The following is an 18241-nucleotide window of genomic DNA, read 5'->3' as shown; positions in this document are numbered from 1 at the left end:
ACAATTATTTTAACATAAATCACTATAAAATATTAATTATCGTAGGCTTCAACTTTAAACTCTCCATTATCCTCACGATAGCCTAACTCATTGCGTATTACAAATGTCCAATAATATAGTGTATCACCTATTTTTAGTTCAGCATCGGTATTTTTATAGGTCCAATATCCATTTTGTTTTTTGCGTATGTCTACAGACCATGTGCCTGCCTCTAAACCATCCATTTCTTCATTTAATTTTCCATGGAATGCGAAGAGTGTAACACCTCTGTCATGTGGTATTGATACTTCAAATCCTTTCGGATGAAAAACTTTAATTGTAGCCTTTGGCACCTTATACTCGACTGCCAAACAACTACTTATTATTAGACAAGTAATTAGTGAAGCACTAAATGATTTTTGTTTGAAGTTCATCTCTAAATCAGATTTGTACGCGTACTAATATTCCCACCTCAACGTTGGATTAATTTATAAGATTTCTAAGCGCATTTATTGTTTTAGCAGTAGAGATTATTTAGTGAGATAAATAGTCTCTCATTGAACAACTGAGGAAAAGAGATAACTTATGCTATAATAGATACAAGTAGTTTATTAGCTGACACCTGAATATTAGTGTAATTTCTAAGATTTCTAGAAGCGAACTTTTGTAAGATTATTGAGAGAGGTAAACAAATCTCTAATTACAAATCTTCGGAAAGTAAATAAATTATAGTGTTATCAGAAGATGATACTATAATTTTTTAAATGCCTTTAGATAGATCGTAAATAAAAATAGAGTAGAAAACAAAATTAATGCAAAAAAAACATTAGTAACTGCTCTATTAGTAAATCAATATAAATATTTTATAAACATATTATAAACATATTTTATAAACAGATTCAATCATTTTAATTTATATATTTTTTTTTAAAAATTTTTCTAAATATTAAGAAAAGGAAAATAATTTAATATAATTCAATGAATTTTTTAAAAAATAATTTTTTTATTGTGGTGGTTGTACCATCTTTTCTCGGTTTACCAAAAAGAAATATAGAAATATATAGAAAATTAGAAAGAAATATATTTATATATCTTTTTTTGTATCTATTATTTTTAATATTTTTGATTTTATTTCAAAATTAATTATTCATTCTTACTATAAACTAAATTCAAAATTGTACAATAATTATATTGCAAGACTAAACTTTCGAATACCAGATATCAACTCCACCTTTTACCTGTATATCATATCTTCTAAGCAATATTTAAGTCGGATGATTATAAATGCTATTCCAATTAGGGGCATATTTTAGCATTTAGTTCAGTATATATATCATCTTTTATAAATGAAATGCTACTGTGAATATGAAATCCACTTATATATATTAGAAGTTAGAAACGATTTTTAATAGCAATTTTCTAACATAGAAGAATACACAAGGCTTCCACAAGAACAAAAGAACAAACTGCTTTATAAGTATTGTGTTATAAGAATTAACATATAGGGACGCAAAATATAAAACAAAACATACTTACTTTTGAAATCCTTCAGGTCCTTCATCAACACTTAATCGTTAGTAGTGACGAACAGTCTTTAAAGGAAGACTCGTCTGCTTTCATAACTATACTGTAATACCAAGAAGCCAGAAATGACAGCTGAAGCAGCCCCCAAAGGAATTAATAATGAATTATTATTATTGTATCATGACGGAAAGGAACATAACTTCATTCGCTGGAGATTACCATCTGTGGTACTTGGATGGCTTTCATTCTAAATTCACCTAGAATGACTAGCATAAATTTACCTCGAATAAATACCATGCATGTATTTTGTTGTAGGCACATCTCAATTTTTCTGTTTGAGCTATACGCAATTTAAGTATATAAGTATATTACATGAATACCCGTAAGTATATTAAAAATTGTTAGAATTTCCTTTGGTTTCAGTTAAATAGAGGAATAATCGAAAAATTCAATCAATTGAATTTTTAATCGTTGTACATGATATAAGTTTATTATACCCTAGAATCAATCAATTGAGAGTTAATCTTCAACATTTGTTGTACCCATGCACTATATTTTACTCTTTACCACATTTGTTAAAAAACAATTCTGTTTATATACAGATTCCACTCTTTTGAAGTCTTGTAACCTATTTATGTGTTTTTACCTGGTAATATTGTGAGTACCTAGATTCAGGATAGATTAATTCTAACCCGGCTGAAGATATCAGTAGAGTTAGAAGTGAATTCTACACATCACTACATATCTCACATTTATTAAATAATAGTTCTAGTTATATATAGACTCCCCTCTTTTGAAATCTCGTAATCTATTTACGTTTTCTGGTCGTTAACATTCTGCTACAGTTTCTAACAATAGATACCTAGGTAAGAACAATATTAAATTGTGCATATTAGGCTCACAATACCACTTACCAAGAAAGGATACAATAACGGGTCCCAGACCGAAGTGAGTTCCAATCCTTTCTGATTATGAACTGCAGTTCAATAATACTGAAAATGCAAAAATGCTCCTTAAATCATTAACTGCCAGAATTAAGTTTTTTTATCTCATTGAATAACAAATATTCAATGGGAATGATTCATCAAGATTTCACATAAAGCACTTAAGCGTGCAAATTTAATAATAAAATATATTTGAATTTTACGTATAATAAAAAGTGCAAACATTAAAAAATTAAATTTTTTTATTGTTAATTTTCATGAAACATTTTTCTCAACATAGATCTCGATTGAGTAGCGTGAATAAACTTATTTATCTTAAAGTTGAAGGCATCAACAGCAAACTTGACTTTTAATATATAATTATTTAATATATAATACTATACTATATATATACTATATACTAAGAAATAATTAAATACTCAAACCAGAATAACTACGATACTTAAAGTATTATTTATAGTTTATATAAATGCAGTAATTGTAATATGAATGGATTGGAATTTCACGAAAATATCTTCAAACTGAATAAATCTTAACGCTGTCAATACTTAAACGCCCATTTTCTAGCCAATCTCCATGTTTGTGGTTTAAGTAATCCACAAAATTTGGTATGGCGCGTGGATCGGTGTTTTCCCATGGTTTTGGCGTTATCCATTTTTCGTTATCCGAAAAATCTCCGTGACCACCAACACCATAACCCAGAGTCAATATAAATTCCTGATCAAAAGGTGCCAATTTAGTACCAGTACTTAATTGTCCATGATTCGGCAAGGTATTTAAGTCACGTAAGGTATGAATGCGACAATATTCTTCGTTATCCACCGCGAATGCCAAATACATCTCAGTCCAAATTAATGTGAAGACATGATAATCATCGCACCAGTTCTTATCAGTTGTTGCAGGTAAATGGCACAACTTTTTATAACGCCACTGTTCTTCAGAATTTAAGATAACGCCACCATATAAATCAGTTAAAGTGCCATTTGTACGACTAAATGCAATGCGTACCTGTCCTGACTGATAATTTGTTGCACCATATGCATATGTGACAGGCTGTAACCACAACTCCGGAATAACCCATTCTGCTTGTGGTAACTTGGCGCGTATTTCCACACGTCCATATTTAAAAGAAAATGAATTCATCGTAGATAATTGTGCGGACACGAAAGGCGGTATGAACACTAAAGGTGACTGTTTAGCTTCTTTTACGCATTCCTCTGAATTGAGCAAACCCGTGCAACGTTCACCAAAATTTAAGTTAAATTTTAATGGATTTTCCTGTTGAACGAGTTTCGCTGTAGCTTTGGGTTTGATATGCATTACACTATTCTCAAATTGAATTATTTCTGGTACATCATTAACGTACATCACAAATTCATAGTCAGGACTTGAGGCAAAACGATTCTCTAATTTCCATTTATCTGTATTTAAGTTATTGAACTCGTCTTCAAACAATAATTGATCCGCACACTCTACAACTTGATTACCATTTATCTTAGTTTGAGATTGCTTACAATTGGCTGAAGTTGAAGTGACAGTTGTTGTGGTTTTAGTTGTGATTACTGGAGGTTTCGAAGTTGTTGTAATTGGTGACGTTTGAGTAGTGTTGAAGCCAGTGACTACATATACTCCATCGTCTTCTCTGTATCCTAAACCGTTGTATATAACATATGTCCAATAGTAAAGTGTATCACCTATTTTTAACTCCGTTACACGATCAGTAAATGTCCAACGTCCATTTTTCGCTTTAACAATATCTCTAGCCCAAGTACCAGCTTCTAGTCCATCCATTTCTTCATTTAGTTTGCCATGAAAAGCAAACAATGAAATACCTTCTTCATCTGGTATAGACACTTCGAAACCTTTACGTTCAAAAACAATTACTCTCGCCTTCGGAACATCGTAGGCCGCACATGCATTAAATATGGAAAATGCAACATAAATAAATATAAACGATCTGAATATAAATAAGTCCATGTCGAAGCGATCAATAGTTAACAACTGCAAAGATCTAAAGTTGTTTACAGACTGAACATTCTCTCAAAGCCAGACAATGAAGTTACTTAAGCTCGTTTCAAAAATAACAAATCTCAAGACGAAGTAAACTTGTTTATGACGTCGCACGCAAGTAAACATCACATCACATATGTTAATTTTTAATCTTTTTTATTGTGTCTCACCCAGCATGCAATGATTTCTAGAATTTTATGGTATATTATTTGTTTTTAATTGAGTGCGCGTTGATATATTTAATTAGTTGTTTTGTTTTAGACTCGTAAATAAAACATAATTTTGAAATATACAAAAATTCTAATGAAATAACAAAGATTTTTAGTAAAATACTTATCCTATAAGACATTTGATTTTTAATTAGTCTATTTATATTAATTTCATTTGCTCTAGATTTGTTATATTATGTTTGGATTATCGTACTTAGCTTATTTTCTGGTTAATCTCGATATGCGCTTGGGTTTAGTGAAATTTGTCATACAAAATCCACACAAAACCTATGCAAAGATGTGCGAGGTAAACGCATACTAATTTTTAACCCTGTTGATTAAATAAACGCTGCCTTTAAAAACCCCTACGGGTCAATGATGGTTGCAAATTTTGATAAGCAAAAAGAATACAAATTTAAAAATATACTATTTTTATTGTATATATTTATTAATTCAGTTCATACCAAAAAAAAATAGTTTTTTTGCTTTCATTTTTGTTTGATAGTTCGTTAATGCTTAAGTTTTAAACATTTGGATGTAAACACTTAAATTTTAAGTTTAATTCTAAAAATTCTGTTACACTCTCATTAAAATCAGTTTTGTACTCAAAGTTTTACTTATTATGGTATGAATTGATGATTTCCTTCTTATTTAATAATATATACATATAATATCAATAACATGGTAGGTACTAAATTAGCCTTTAGATATATATACTCACTAACTCTAAATTTATTCGCATATTTAGTTGCTACAATTCGTTTACTCTGTTATATGCATATAATAAGGAGAAAAATAATAATAAGGGCAATCGCGAAAACTCGTTACTACATAAACTTCGTAAACTTCTTAAATCAATTAGTGGTCGTATATAGTAAAGTAAATAAAAATAATGCTAAAAGAAAATGGAAAAAAAATTGTTTATATAGAAAATTTATTAAGTTTAATTATTAAAATAAATAAAATTCCCTGTTCCAGCTGAAGAAGTTCACAGTCAGCTGTTATACGTTGCTTACAATTAAGCACTTCTCAAAGTTTACAAGTTATTTACGAGTTTTCGTGAGTACCTTAATAAGTTTTAAAATTAAAGTGCGCTACTGTTTTAGTATTCCCGAATATATAACTTTAAAAATATTTTGTAGAATTTGAACCAAAATATTTTTATATTCGGAATAACAAATGAAATGAATAAGTTAATGAATTATACTATTATTAACCTTCAAAAACGAAATTATTAATATTTTATTTAAAATTTAATAGATAAAATTATTGCACAATTTTATTTGTTTACATTAGCATAGATAACTATATTATCTAACTATTTATGGTGTAACATTCAACTTTATAACAAATCAGTACATAAACTTTTCAAAAATACGAAAATGACTGTTTATTCAATTTTGTTATGTTAATACAGAACATATTTGAATATAATTGTTTTATATGGTTAATGACGTTTCTTTCTCTGTAATGTAAACAGTTTAATAGCTTATTCATACAACACAATTTATCTTAATTCTTATTGTGATTTTATTCTTAATTTAATCTTAATTTTGTTTTCACTTTTATTTTTGTAATTGTTCTCATTAATTAAAATGCTAGAATTTGTATTAATATTTTACCTTGTGTTGATTGAGTTTATGAGAATTATTACAAATTTAATTTCAATTTGATTTCGTACAGATTACAATTCAATTGCAATTATTGGATATTTGAATGATCGAAATATAATAGATATTTCATTTATTATAATAAATCGAAATAACTTTCCTTAACACTATTTTTGCGAAAAATATATACATATGGTAGTTACTCAGTTGATTGTGTAAACACCACGTTAGCTTGAAAATAGTTTAATAAAGCAAATCTCAAATTTCATGTATTTATTATTACGTTTCTGCGAAATACTGAATTCACACAACAGTTTTGTTTGTTATTGCTTACAATGCAATTTTAACATTTTTGACAACTAAAATTGCAAACAAAATTCGTGTGAATCCGGTATAAGTCAAAGTGAAAGTCAGTACATCATTCAAGATAATATTGACTACTTGCGATAAGTGGAACTATTGAAGTAAATATTGATTAATTATAATAGAAAAACAATAGTTCTGTTTTTATTTCTCTTAGTTGCATATATTGCATTAACCAATTACACTGTAATATATATATATAGTATATGACACAAACAAATAATAACTTTTGTGCCAAATTTTAAAACATATTATATTTTTTAATTATTTCATAATATATTTTTAGCGTAAAAAAATATTACTTTGATTTTTGATAGCAATGAATTAAGTACTACAATAATTGTACACCAACAATTTCATGGCTTTTATTGCCATTCATCTTACAATTAAAATAAATAATTTTAATTGCAATTAATTATTCAGTTTATAAGGTCTATTAGCAACAAAATTTATTTAAATGTTGTGTGATTATGATATATAGCAATTTTTTAACAAACCGTTGAGAGGCTCAAATCAATCTTGAATAAAATTTTTAAATTTATTTTATGTTGAATAAAATGTTTGTTTATTTACTCTTTCCTTTACAATTTGTTGTGTTTTTAAGTTGATCACTAATTTACGCAAAAGCACTTTTTGAATGGCTTTAATTTAATAGAGATAACACTAGTACACTAGTTATCTCAAGATTTTTCAAAATATTCGTGTAACAACACTGTTTCTGAGTTTTCAGATACTTTCAACTGTCAATATGTGAAATTATTTTTATTTGTTGTTCAGAGTAAACATCAATTGGTTTACTTTAAATAATAGTGTGTTAAAAATATTGAAAAATTTATTTTAAAATAAATTTAAAGTGCTAATTTTTGCATTATAATCAATTATTAAGTAATAATATATAAATTAGTGTGATTTTAAACATGTAATGTTCAACGTAATCACTTAATTGCGTTTTCAAATCTCGCCATATAAAGTGTTTTAATAAATGGTGAGTTCAAACAAGGCAATGACATTCAAAAAATTTATAATCATATTTCAATTAAAGTGTAGTGTTTGTGTTATATCTCATCAATTTGTTAATTTAAAAATTTTTACTTTTTAATTTTATTCATATAATTTTTTTTTTACTTGAGCTTAAAATAAAAAAAGTTCATAGCAGAAATGTCAAAATAAAATTTAAGAGTTGGGGCAGTGTTGCATTTTGGAAAAAAAATATTTTGTATGTTTACTTAATAAGTAATAATTCTTTTAATTTAATTATATTATGTACAGTTGTAAACTTTTTAATATTATTTATAGTTATAAATTATTACAATTATTTATATGATAAGAAAACATAATTTTAATGTATTATAATAATACATAATGCATATTGTTGAATATAAAAATGTTAAGCTAAGTACATACATAGAGAGTAAATATTTGGCATGCATGTCAGCAACCCTATTTTACTCTCACGAAATATTCCTCTTTGCTTTTTAAACATATCTAATCGGAATTGCAGTCAAAAAACGAATAGGAGAAAATTCTGTAAAAAGATTGATTTTTCCTATAGAGCGCACAGTTCGGGTGAAAATTTTAATGCATAACGACGGGGCTACGCAAAATTAATACATTTGACATTTCTACAATTAATAAAAAATACTTGAACATAGATATAAAATTAATCTAAAACTCATTAACAAAGAATTATCAAACAATAAACGAAACAAATTCAAAGTAACCTGTGCAATATAAATATTATGTCACCTAGTAACCAATTTTTAATTTTTTCACTCATAAAATGTTGGTAGAATTTTAGTTGTTGGAACGTTTTTTTTAAGTTTTATAAAAGTAAAACGCATATATTTAGGAATTTAATTCTTAAAGGTGTTTGAAAAAATTGCTATTAAATTTTAGCTAGTAAAATTGCAGTAATAATTAAAATAACCAACAAAAAAAAAATGTGTTTGCCGTGCAGTTTAAAGCTGTAAGACTGTGTAGCACCCCGGAAGGCGTAAAAGAATTCACCTGAAGTATAGTCTTTAAATAAGCGAATATGCAATAAGTTAAGAGCCAAATCAGAGATGGTGATTACGTATAAAGTTGAAAAAGCTTAACAAAAAGTGGATGTATTCTCTACAGTCGAAAACAGAAAAATTGAAGAAAAACAAACAAACTACAAACATCAACAAATTAGGTTAATTTAAATCTATAGATTCGTACAAAGGAAATAACAAAAGGTAAATATAGAACTTTTTTTTTACAAAAAACAGACTAGTTACAGGCTAGTAATTTGTGGAGGGTAACTGTTAGTTCTATAAATAAAAATGTAATTACAAAACTGATAATATAGCAGAATTTATAAAAAAAAATTTTTAAAGCGATTAGCTTGTGAATTTACAATAAGAATTTATAATCTACATATTTAGAAATTGTTCACTTTTGATAATATATTGTGGACATTATCATTATACATTATCACAAATACTTCAAAAATTCTTTTAAATATTATAAATATTTAAATGTATATATTAAAATACAATTATTACTATATTAAAATGTGTATTTTAACGAATTCTATATATTATCTCGGTGAATACCCCCAAATATATACATTGAGAGGATTCATAGTGTTTCATTGATCAAAAAAACCCCCACTCGGTTACATATAAATTAAAGAAGTTATATGCATAATTATATGCATCAGGAACTATGCTCCACTGGGAGTTGAGGATGACAGAAGATATGCATATAACTTTTGATTTAAAGAGTGAAGATATAGATGCGCCTATCACTATATCGGCGTTCAAAAAAGTTATATACATATTTGTCTTTTAACTTTTAAAACAATACTTTAAAGACTGTTTCTATATTTTCTACATTTCTACATTAAACTTTCAATTTAAAGATATAGGCCCGTTTAACGGCATATAGGTGACTGGAAATTTTATATATTTTTATTTTTTAGTTTTTGAAAAATGAATGTTTCTACATTTAGTTCAGTTTTAATACACAAGTTGTATATATTACTAAAACAACAAACCAAAAAAAAAAAAATACTCTTGGATTAAAGATATAGTTGCGTGTAACGTAAAATTGTATGTTTCTTTTTCTTAATTTTTAAAACATTTTATTAGTTTTGTTTGTATCTATATTTAATTATTTACATAAAAAGAAAACTTTAAAATAACTTTATTTTAAAGATACAGATACATCTAAAGCCATATCTGTGACTGAAAATGTTATAATTTTATCTTTCTTCTCATAAACAAAAAAACATTTATGCCTATTTCTACATTTGACTCAATTACATTATTAACCTTATATATATTATTTAAATAATTAAAGATATAGATGCATCTAACATCGAAAAACATATATATAATTGTTTTTCAGTTCTTAAAACAATACATTTATACCTGTTACTACTTTTGATTCACTTATATTTAAAAAATTTTTATATAATATTATTAAAATAATTTAACAAAATACTCAAATATAACCTTTTACATAGAAACTGAAAAAGTTATATAGCTTTACGTTCTGAAAACCATTAATTTCTTCAGCCTATTTTAATATTTAATTATAATACATTAAAAAAATTTTATATATTATTAATATATTACAACACTGAAAAATAAAGACTGACCGCTTCTCTACCACTATATTAGCAAATAAAAATTGTGTATAGTATATAGTTTTGCCTTTCAGTTATTGAAACAATACTTCTCTGCCTAAATCCATTTTTGATTCTCTTGCACTTACTATATAGAGCTAGAAATTAAATATCTCCATATTTATAATTATAAGTATTTTCTTACTATATATGTTTCATTTTATATATTTTATATCAAAAAACATTATATATGAACATGAATGATATGTGTTTAAAACTATAATTATTTTAACATAAATGTTATGTTATATATAAAATAATTATTTAAAGGTTAGCTTTTTTATAAATTTCATTGAATTTCATTTTTGAATTGGTATAATAATATCTACAAATTTAAAAATGTTTTCTTTAATAAATGCTTGAATATAGTTCAGGTGAATTAGATACATTTTATGTTCTAACCTAATTTATTGTTATGAGAGGCGTAAACGCGCTACAACCTTTAAATAAATTTTGACGTTATTAAATAAAGTATTAACAATACACACGCCTGTCTATAAAGTAATCAGCGACTGTAACTAAGGGGTTAATATAAATTTAAAGGTAATGTAAATTACTGATAAAAAGATATATATATATGTATATATATCTATATATATTTGAACAATTTCATTAAGCTATAGCCCCAACACCATATCATTGAAGATTTTTTCATAATATTTTAAAGAATAATAGCTAAAAATATAGTAAAATTTCAATTAACATATAGTATAATGCTTCAATATAATAAAGTAATCGTGTCGAAGGGGCCCTGGCAGTTAACGCTCTTTTTTCCTATCTTAGTTATAATATTTTATATTTTGTAATTAATTATAATTAAATAAAAAAATAAAATAAATTAATATATTAAAACTACACAGATACTAAAGTAATATATATATATTTAACATATAGCAAAATCTTTTAATATTATAAATTAATATATTAAAACTACATGTAATATAATCTCTATATGTATATACATACATATGTGTTAATATATATAGTTTAAAATAAATTATATAATTCATTGTTGCAAGCATACAAAAATATTAATTTTATAGAATACAAAAATGCAATTTTAACGAAAAAATTTACATTTTAAATCTTCTTCATACATTCAATCTGCACAAATTAATATTTTACAAAAAAAAAAAAAGAGCAGAAAAAAAATCAACCTTAAAAACTTTTATTATAACATAGCAATGAGGAGATTCCCCAATTTTAAATAGTCTATTTTTTGCTTTACTGCTATTGCTGCCACTGCTGCTGCTGCTACGGCTACGGCCACGGATGATTATTCCGTATTCCGAAATATTTACAAACACAATGAGAGCAGCAATTGAGTTCTCTCGTATTTTTCAATTAACGAAACGAGAGCAAAAGAAAAAGCGCATGGCCTACTTTTGAAAATTTGCTTTGATTTGTTATTTTGGTTTTGCTGAAGTGTCTGTTTTTTCGGCTTTTGTTATGCTACAGTTTCGTACACCCGCTTCAATATTTAATATGAGAAGAGGAGGTAGCTAGGTAGGTAGGTAATCTTTGTCGTTTATGAAAAGTGCCCCTTCTATTTAAGCAAACAGAAAAGCAGTAAGCAAGCAGCAGTAGCAGAAAACACAGATACAGTAAAATAAAATAAAAACAAAGAATATAATAATATGAGAAAAACAAACCAACACTTGCTTCATGCCTCGTGCACACTTTTATGCCTCCCACTTCTGCAACTGCTGTTCAAACAATATACGAAATTTTTGATGCGTTGTTGTTGTTGCTGTTGTTGTTTTTTTTCTTTTTTAGTTAGTGTACTGTTTGTCTCTCGATAGTAGGGCAAAATTATGTATCGATTATGCTGCTGTTAGCTATTCGCTGTTATATTAAAGTGCACAAGTGCACACACAACTATTTGCACTTACGCAAAGTTATTGTAACATAAATGTTAATGCACATGAATTGCTTTAATATAGTTCTGTTATTCTTCTTCTTATTTGTGTTTAAATACGTAGGTGCGCAATGGAGACTGGGAAAAGCTATTGTAGTAGGAATTCTCTAGGATATTCAGATATATTTTTTCTGTAGTAAATATTTTACCTTTCAAGTTAAAATTAATATAAATAAGTGTACACAAAAAAGAGTTTTTTTTTTATTAAATTGGTTTTACTCTCCAGATAATAAATGTGCTAAAAGCATTGAGATTATTTTTAAATTACATATTAATTATTGCTAATATACAATAATTTTTACAGTTTTCACTGCTTCGATATTCGACCTTCATATTTTTCAAAATATGTGTTAATTTTAGTTTACTTACAAAGTAAAGTATTAAAGTTGCAATTATTAGGTTTTTGCACTTATTTTAACCTTCTAAATACAATCCCTGTCATATGTATGGCTTTGTTACTAATCGAAGGAAAAAGTTAGCAAAAAAGGCTCCCATTATAGTTTAAAACTTCTACATAAACTCTACATGATCTATAATCTCTGTTTTTTATATTGTTTTTTATAAACTGAACTAAAGAGTGAAGGAAAAAAGAGAGCTTATACAATTACGTCTTACAACTTCTATATAATATCTATATAATCTATAATCTCTATTATTTGTGTAGTGTTTTTATTAATTCAAGTAAAGACAGTAAAAAAAATTTGTAACAATAGTGTAATTACAACTTATAACTTCTATATAATATCTACATAATCTATAATCTCTGTCATTTATATCGTTTTTCTATGAAATAACGTACAAATCAACAAAAATAAGTTTGTAACAATCGTCTAATTACAACTTATAACTTCTATATATTATCTACGTAATCTATTATCTTTTATATAGTCTTTTTATGAGTCCAAGTAAAAATAGTAGAAAAAAATTGTAATAATCGTCTAATTATAACTTATAAATTCTATATAATATCTACATAATCTATTATCTCTGTCATTTATACAGTCTTTCTATGAAATCAGAGTCTAATTACTCAATTTATAACTTCTCCATATTATCTACATAACCCATAATTTCTATAATGCTCATTATATTGAACCCCATGATTGCAATCAATATTCAATGCAAGAGTATTTCACCAATCATGACGATGAAATATTAAAAAGCATTGGAACATTGTTTTATTTGTAAATCTTTTTACATATTGAAGACCAGAAAAACACGTCGTTGAAAGGTTTTTATATACGTTTGTAACCAAAAGTAAAACTGATGTATACCTTACCGCGATGGGCAAATAGGAAGTGGGCTGATACTTTCTCAGATGGCAGGACAAGAGCTAAATGATCCTTTACTCCAAGTATTGAACTTCCGACTCGGTACATAGAAGAATTTGAAATATCTAGCGTAATATCTGTACTAACGGAACACTAGACTATAGATCGGTATCTCTTGTAGTACATGTCTAACGGCGCTCAAGTAAAAGACACCAGCGCAACTGTTTTATCCATGTCTACGTTTGTTTGGAACCAGGCTTAAATTGCGAATGTGAAAACAAAACGGCTTTCTTAGCTAATTGAGGATAATTCGTTCCTGATTCGATGATTCGTTAGAGATAGAGCACTTAATAGAGAACATGAGTTTTGTGACATGAATATATTTTTGTACCAAAATGATTCTCTTAGTGAAAATAATATATTTACATATTTAAGAAGAAAGCACTGCAGGTACACTATAGTACTAGTACTAGAGCTTTTAACTGTGTAGATGTTTTGAGCTCTGTGCATCCGAGAATACAAATGTCATAAATTTTTTAGCTATTTGTTATTTCTTTGATTGTTTAGGTTGGCTTCCAACCAATCAGTTTCCAATCAGTTGACTATCTAAAGTTAAGTGACTGAGCATTGTTACAGTCGTTGTTACTTGACAAATTCTATTTACACACCTTTAGTTATATGTAGACTGTATTCAAAATTGTTATTGCTTTTGATCTACTGTATAATGTATAATTTTTTAATTTTAACAAGAATCTTAATTTTGATACTTGGAACGGTGAAATGGATTATCTTCAATAGTCGCCATTTAAATGACAGATCCAATACTTTTACCTTACCTATAATAAATGAATATTTAGAATATATACCATATATATATCTCCAATGATGACATCTTTTTCTGCTGTCATCATGTTAACATCACGGTGAAGTGTCCTATTAGAAAGGTACCATGGAGCGTTTGTTATTATATGGAGAATTTTTATTTGTAAATTTAAATTGGATTGGCTGATCCTCCTAATTGATAATCATAAAACCATATGGGTTTTAGAATTATTTTAAGGAGGGTTTCTGTTAATTAACCAGTACATTTTTGTAAAGCAAAGACATATTTCTTCCATGTTAGTTACCCATCTAATTATGCGCCATCATCTGTGAATACTCGTTTTTTTTATTTATCTGAGGAGATGTGTACATTGGTTTTTTCGTGACGTGATGGGTAATTTATATTTATTTTATAAGTCTTAATTAAATTTAATAATTAAGAAAGACTTTTAGAAATAAAATGAGATTGTATTATGGAATTATTTTTTTAACAGCTTAAAGGCTACTGTTAAAAAATTAGTTTAATGTGGTGGATTGTACAAACTGGAAGAACAAGGGATATAAATTCCCACCGAACGATTTTTTCCAGCCTGTATAGAAATCTATTGAATTATTAGCAACAGATTTGACGATGCTTTTTCTTCTTCTTCTTCATATATGAAACTTGCTTCAAAAATCATAGTTGACTATAATTAAAATTATATATAGAATATCTTAAATAAGTTAAATAAGTTATTTAAATTATTTAATTTAATTTGTCCTATCGTTTTAATTGAGTTATACGTAATTACCTTTAAAGAATCAGAAGAAAAAATTTTCAAAGTTCTATATATGTATATATAACTTTTTGAAACACTTGAGCAGTTTTTATTAAATTGGTATATTATATGTATAAAAAATGGTTAATAAGCAATTAATACTACATTAGTATAGTAAAAGGAAAAGTAGAAAAAATTTAATAGCTGGTCTTTAAGTTATTACCGTAGTAACTACTGCTGCCAGTCTTTCAGATTTTGAACTGTTATTTTGACTGCATAACATTTTTATTTTTAATCGCTTTTAATAACCGTAATAACTTCATGTTTATTTCTTTTTTATTATATACATTCAATTACAATCACTGCGAATGAGGTACAATTTAAATATATTAACGAATTGTGACATTAATGCTGCATAAAGCAATAAAACGGTATTTATAGTTTATAGTTTCGCAACAAATTTACAATAAAAAAAGTTTTAAAACTTTTAATTGAAAGCATAAATACTATAAATAAAAAAAAAATAAAAAATAAAATAAATAAAATAAAAAAAAGATTTAATATTTTTATATATTTCTTTTCTTTTCATATTCAATTTCAATTTATATCACTGGAAAATAATGGAACCTTTACTAATTTGTTGGATGGTTGACTGCTTCTTCATACAACAATTTACATGAATTACCAACAATTGTTGCTTGACTTAATATTAATATTAACAATAATACTACCAATATTAATATTTGCATACATCACGATAAAATATTATTCACGAAGTAGGTCAGAATTGCGTGTAGCTTACCTCCTCCGGAATTGTGTAGATGTGATCGGCATCTGCTCTCTTTACCACTAATTTATAAATAAAGGAACCTAAGTACCAGGCAACAATAACAACGAAGAAAACCACGCTAGTCGCAATTCCAATTGTGTGTTTGTGTATCTACTTCGGAACCAAAAATAGATTTTAAGCATACAGAAATGGATTCACTAAAGTTACCAAAAGGTAAGTTTTTGCTCACTTCAAATATTTTAATATTTTTTATTTAATAGCATAAAATATATATTAATGCTATATAGACATATATAAATTATATTTTTAAATTTATGCATATTTTAATAAACAGAATGTAGTGTATTCTTTAGAATAGGCGGGACTTCAATTTTATGTAATATTTATATATAATCATTTTCAATAGTAAAAGGTTTTTAAACTTTTGTTGATTTTGCAATTTATAGAAATAAAATTTTAAAAATTGAATAAATAATTATAGTTTTAAATATTTTAGTTCAATAGTTCGATTTAAATAGTTTTTAAATATGTGTCTTCAAGCTAGATTTCGCAGTCATAAATCTCATCAGTTCCAAAGTATATCTAATTATCAACTAAATTTAACATTTAACAGTGTTAATGGCAATACTACTGTAACTCAAGAACCTAGGACAATGTTTGAATATTGGATCAATTGATTATTACATTAGTAACGCTAAAATCTACAGTACAGAATATTTTTTTTTTATTATATAAAGTATATATTAGTCGGCTACTAATACACCATTAAACATAATCACTCCTTCCGTAATATTCCGTCCATAATATCCATAATATTGTTGATCTATTTAACACTATCACTACTTTGTGACTTCATTGCATTCAAATAGGTTAGAGTAAATTGAAGGGACCCATGTAGTTTTGAACACTTTCAGTTGGATACAACCATTGTAGGATGAAACGAGCAACTCTAACTTTTTAATATAACTTCTTGTTATTTTTGTCAAGCTATTTGGTCTTCTGGATCAAATTAATGAGATGCGTGAACTTTACCTTAGGTTAGTGAATAAACGGAATCTAGACATTTAGTCTCTTCCTTCTGCATACCTAGGCAGTGGTTTAGACAGTGTTTTATAGATTCAACTTTATTTTCATAAAGATAACTTCTCTTGTCCGAATGTGCCAACATTAAATAATCAGTGCAAAATAATAGAGTAAGTATACCAACACAAACAGAAACTGATAGGTTGTTATTACACAAAATAATTTCTGTCGTTGTAATTTCTAACCTAGGTCACAGAAGTCTAGCGACTCACTATCTGCCCACAAGTTATTCGTTCTTGTAGTTGTGAATCCATTTATGTTCCCTAATAGTTCATGCATCGGAGTTTGTATTGATGTAACGGCTTTATTGACGTCCATTGCGAAAATCCTTCTCCGCATCGAATCAGCTTGTTCGTTGTTTGCAATATACCTTACAAATACAGTGATATTCGAACATTGAACCTGCATTGAATTAATAGCTATACTTCATATTCATATTCTATATTAAAGCGCATATTTAATTTTTTATAATACTGATCCAATCAATAAAATATTTGAAAGTTCTTCGATATCTTATTTATTTTTTATATTTTCTATTCAATGAATCAACCAAACAAAATTACCATAAAAAAGTACAAGCGTTTTGCTATAGACTCATAAGCTTAATCTGAAACAGAAACGGATATTTAAATGCATATATATTATTGTGTTGCAATAATATTTTAACATGGAAGCCCCTTAGTCACTATTAATGCCTTTTAATATATACATAATATAGTGAAATCTATCTGCTAGTTTCTGTCTGTATGATATGAATGTTTTATGTCTCTGTGATTGTTAAAGTAATATATAATACTATTATATTTAAACTATTATTGTATTTTAATAATTATTGCAAATGAACCTATTTCTTCCAAATAATTTTTTTTTTTAGTTCTTGCAGTAAGAAATTATTTCTGACTGTTAATGTAATTATAAATGATATACCCTATTTATTATTTTAAAATAGTAATTTTCTTTTATAAAATTTGTATTTCCCCTTTTCTCATCCAATCGAATTGATACCATTATTTTTTCAATATGCAAATGATGCCCCAAACAGTGAAATATCATAGAACTTTTATTTTCTATTGCATTCTTCTGTCTAACTCAAACTTATAAAATATTAATGATGGTTTGTTTTGAAACAAAATACTCAACTCAACTCTTTTGGGGAATCTATCTAACTTCATCAGCCACCTCTGGTACATCATCTGGTTTCAATAGCTCACAAGTCTTATTAAGTTAACTATATCCATATCTACCAATTCCGCAACGCAGAAATCTTTGGAGGTGTAATTTATTGTCTGAAAAAATCTGATACTG

At 26.8% G+C, this 18241-nt stretch overlaps 3 protein-coding genes across 7 annotated transcripts in view; 1 reads left to right on the top strand and 2 right to left on the bottom strand.

Annotated features, from left to right (window-relative positions):
- Positions 1-6: 6 nt before the first annotated feature.
- LOC119683671 (gram-negative bacteria-binding protein 3-like) lies at positions 7-420 on the bottom strand. Its single transcript, XM_038097479.1, has one exon. The coding sequence runs from the start codon at positions 411-413 to the stop codon at positions 33-35; it is 381 nt and encodes a 126-aa protein (XP_037953407.1). The 5' UTR covers positions 414-420; the 3' UTR covers positions 7-32.
- Positions 421-2878: 2458 nt separating this feature from the next.
- LOC119683663 (gram-negative bacteria-binding protein 3-like) lies at positions 2879-4481 on the bottom strand. Its single transcript, XM_038097467.1, has one exon. It carries the CDS (start codon positions 4422-4424, stop codon positions 2964-2966), a length of 1461 nt encoding a protein of 486 aa, XP_037953395.1. The 5' UTR covers positions 4425-4481; the 3' UTR covers positions 2879-2963.
- A 3038-nt stretch (positions 4482-7519) lies between these two features.
- Positions 7520-18241, top strand: part of LOC119683624 — a 40991-nt gene continuing 30269 nt past the window's right edge. For 2 of the 5 annotated variants that reach the window (XM_038097442.1, XM_038097411.1), the window contains exons 1-2: positions 7968-8858; positions 15844-16066. In XM_038097442.1, the coding sequence (XP_037953370.1) occupies positions 16042-16066 (25 nt within the window). In that variant the 5' untranslated portion in view covers positions 7968-8858; positions 15844-16041. Of the gene's footprint in view, positions 7625-7967; positions 8859-15840; positions 16067-18241 lie in introns of those variants that run through there. The other 3 variants (XM_038097427.1, XM_038097433.1, XM_038097419.1) reach the window with 3 other exon arrangements.

This window comes from Teleopsis dalmanni, chromosome 1, assembly GCF_002237135.1.
Source record: "Teleopsis dalmanni isolate 2A chromosome 1, ASM223713v2, whole genome shotgun sequence".
Lineage (NCBI taxonomy): Eukaryota > Metazoa > Arthropoda > Insecta > Diptera > Diopsidae > Teleopsis > Teleopsis dalmanni.
This window is presented reverse-complemented; position numbering and strand designations above follow the sequence as displayed.

Bases quoted from the DNA above. Each gene is read 5' to 3' on its own strand.
- LOC119683671 (XM_038097479.1), bottom strand. From the start codon at position 413: ATGAACTTCAAACAAAAATCATTTAGTGCTTCACTAATTACTTGTCTA.
- LOC119683663 (XM_038097467.1), bottom strand. From the start codon at position 4,424: ATGGACTTATTTATATTCAGATCGTTTATATTTATTTATGTTGCATTT.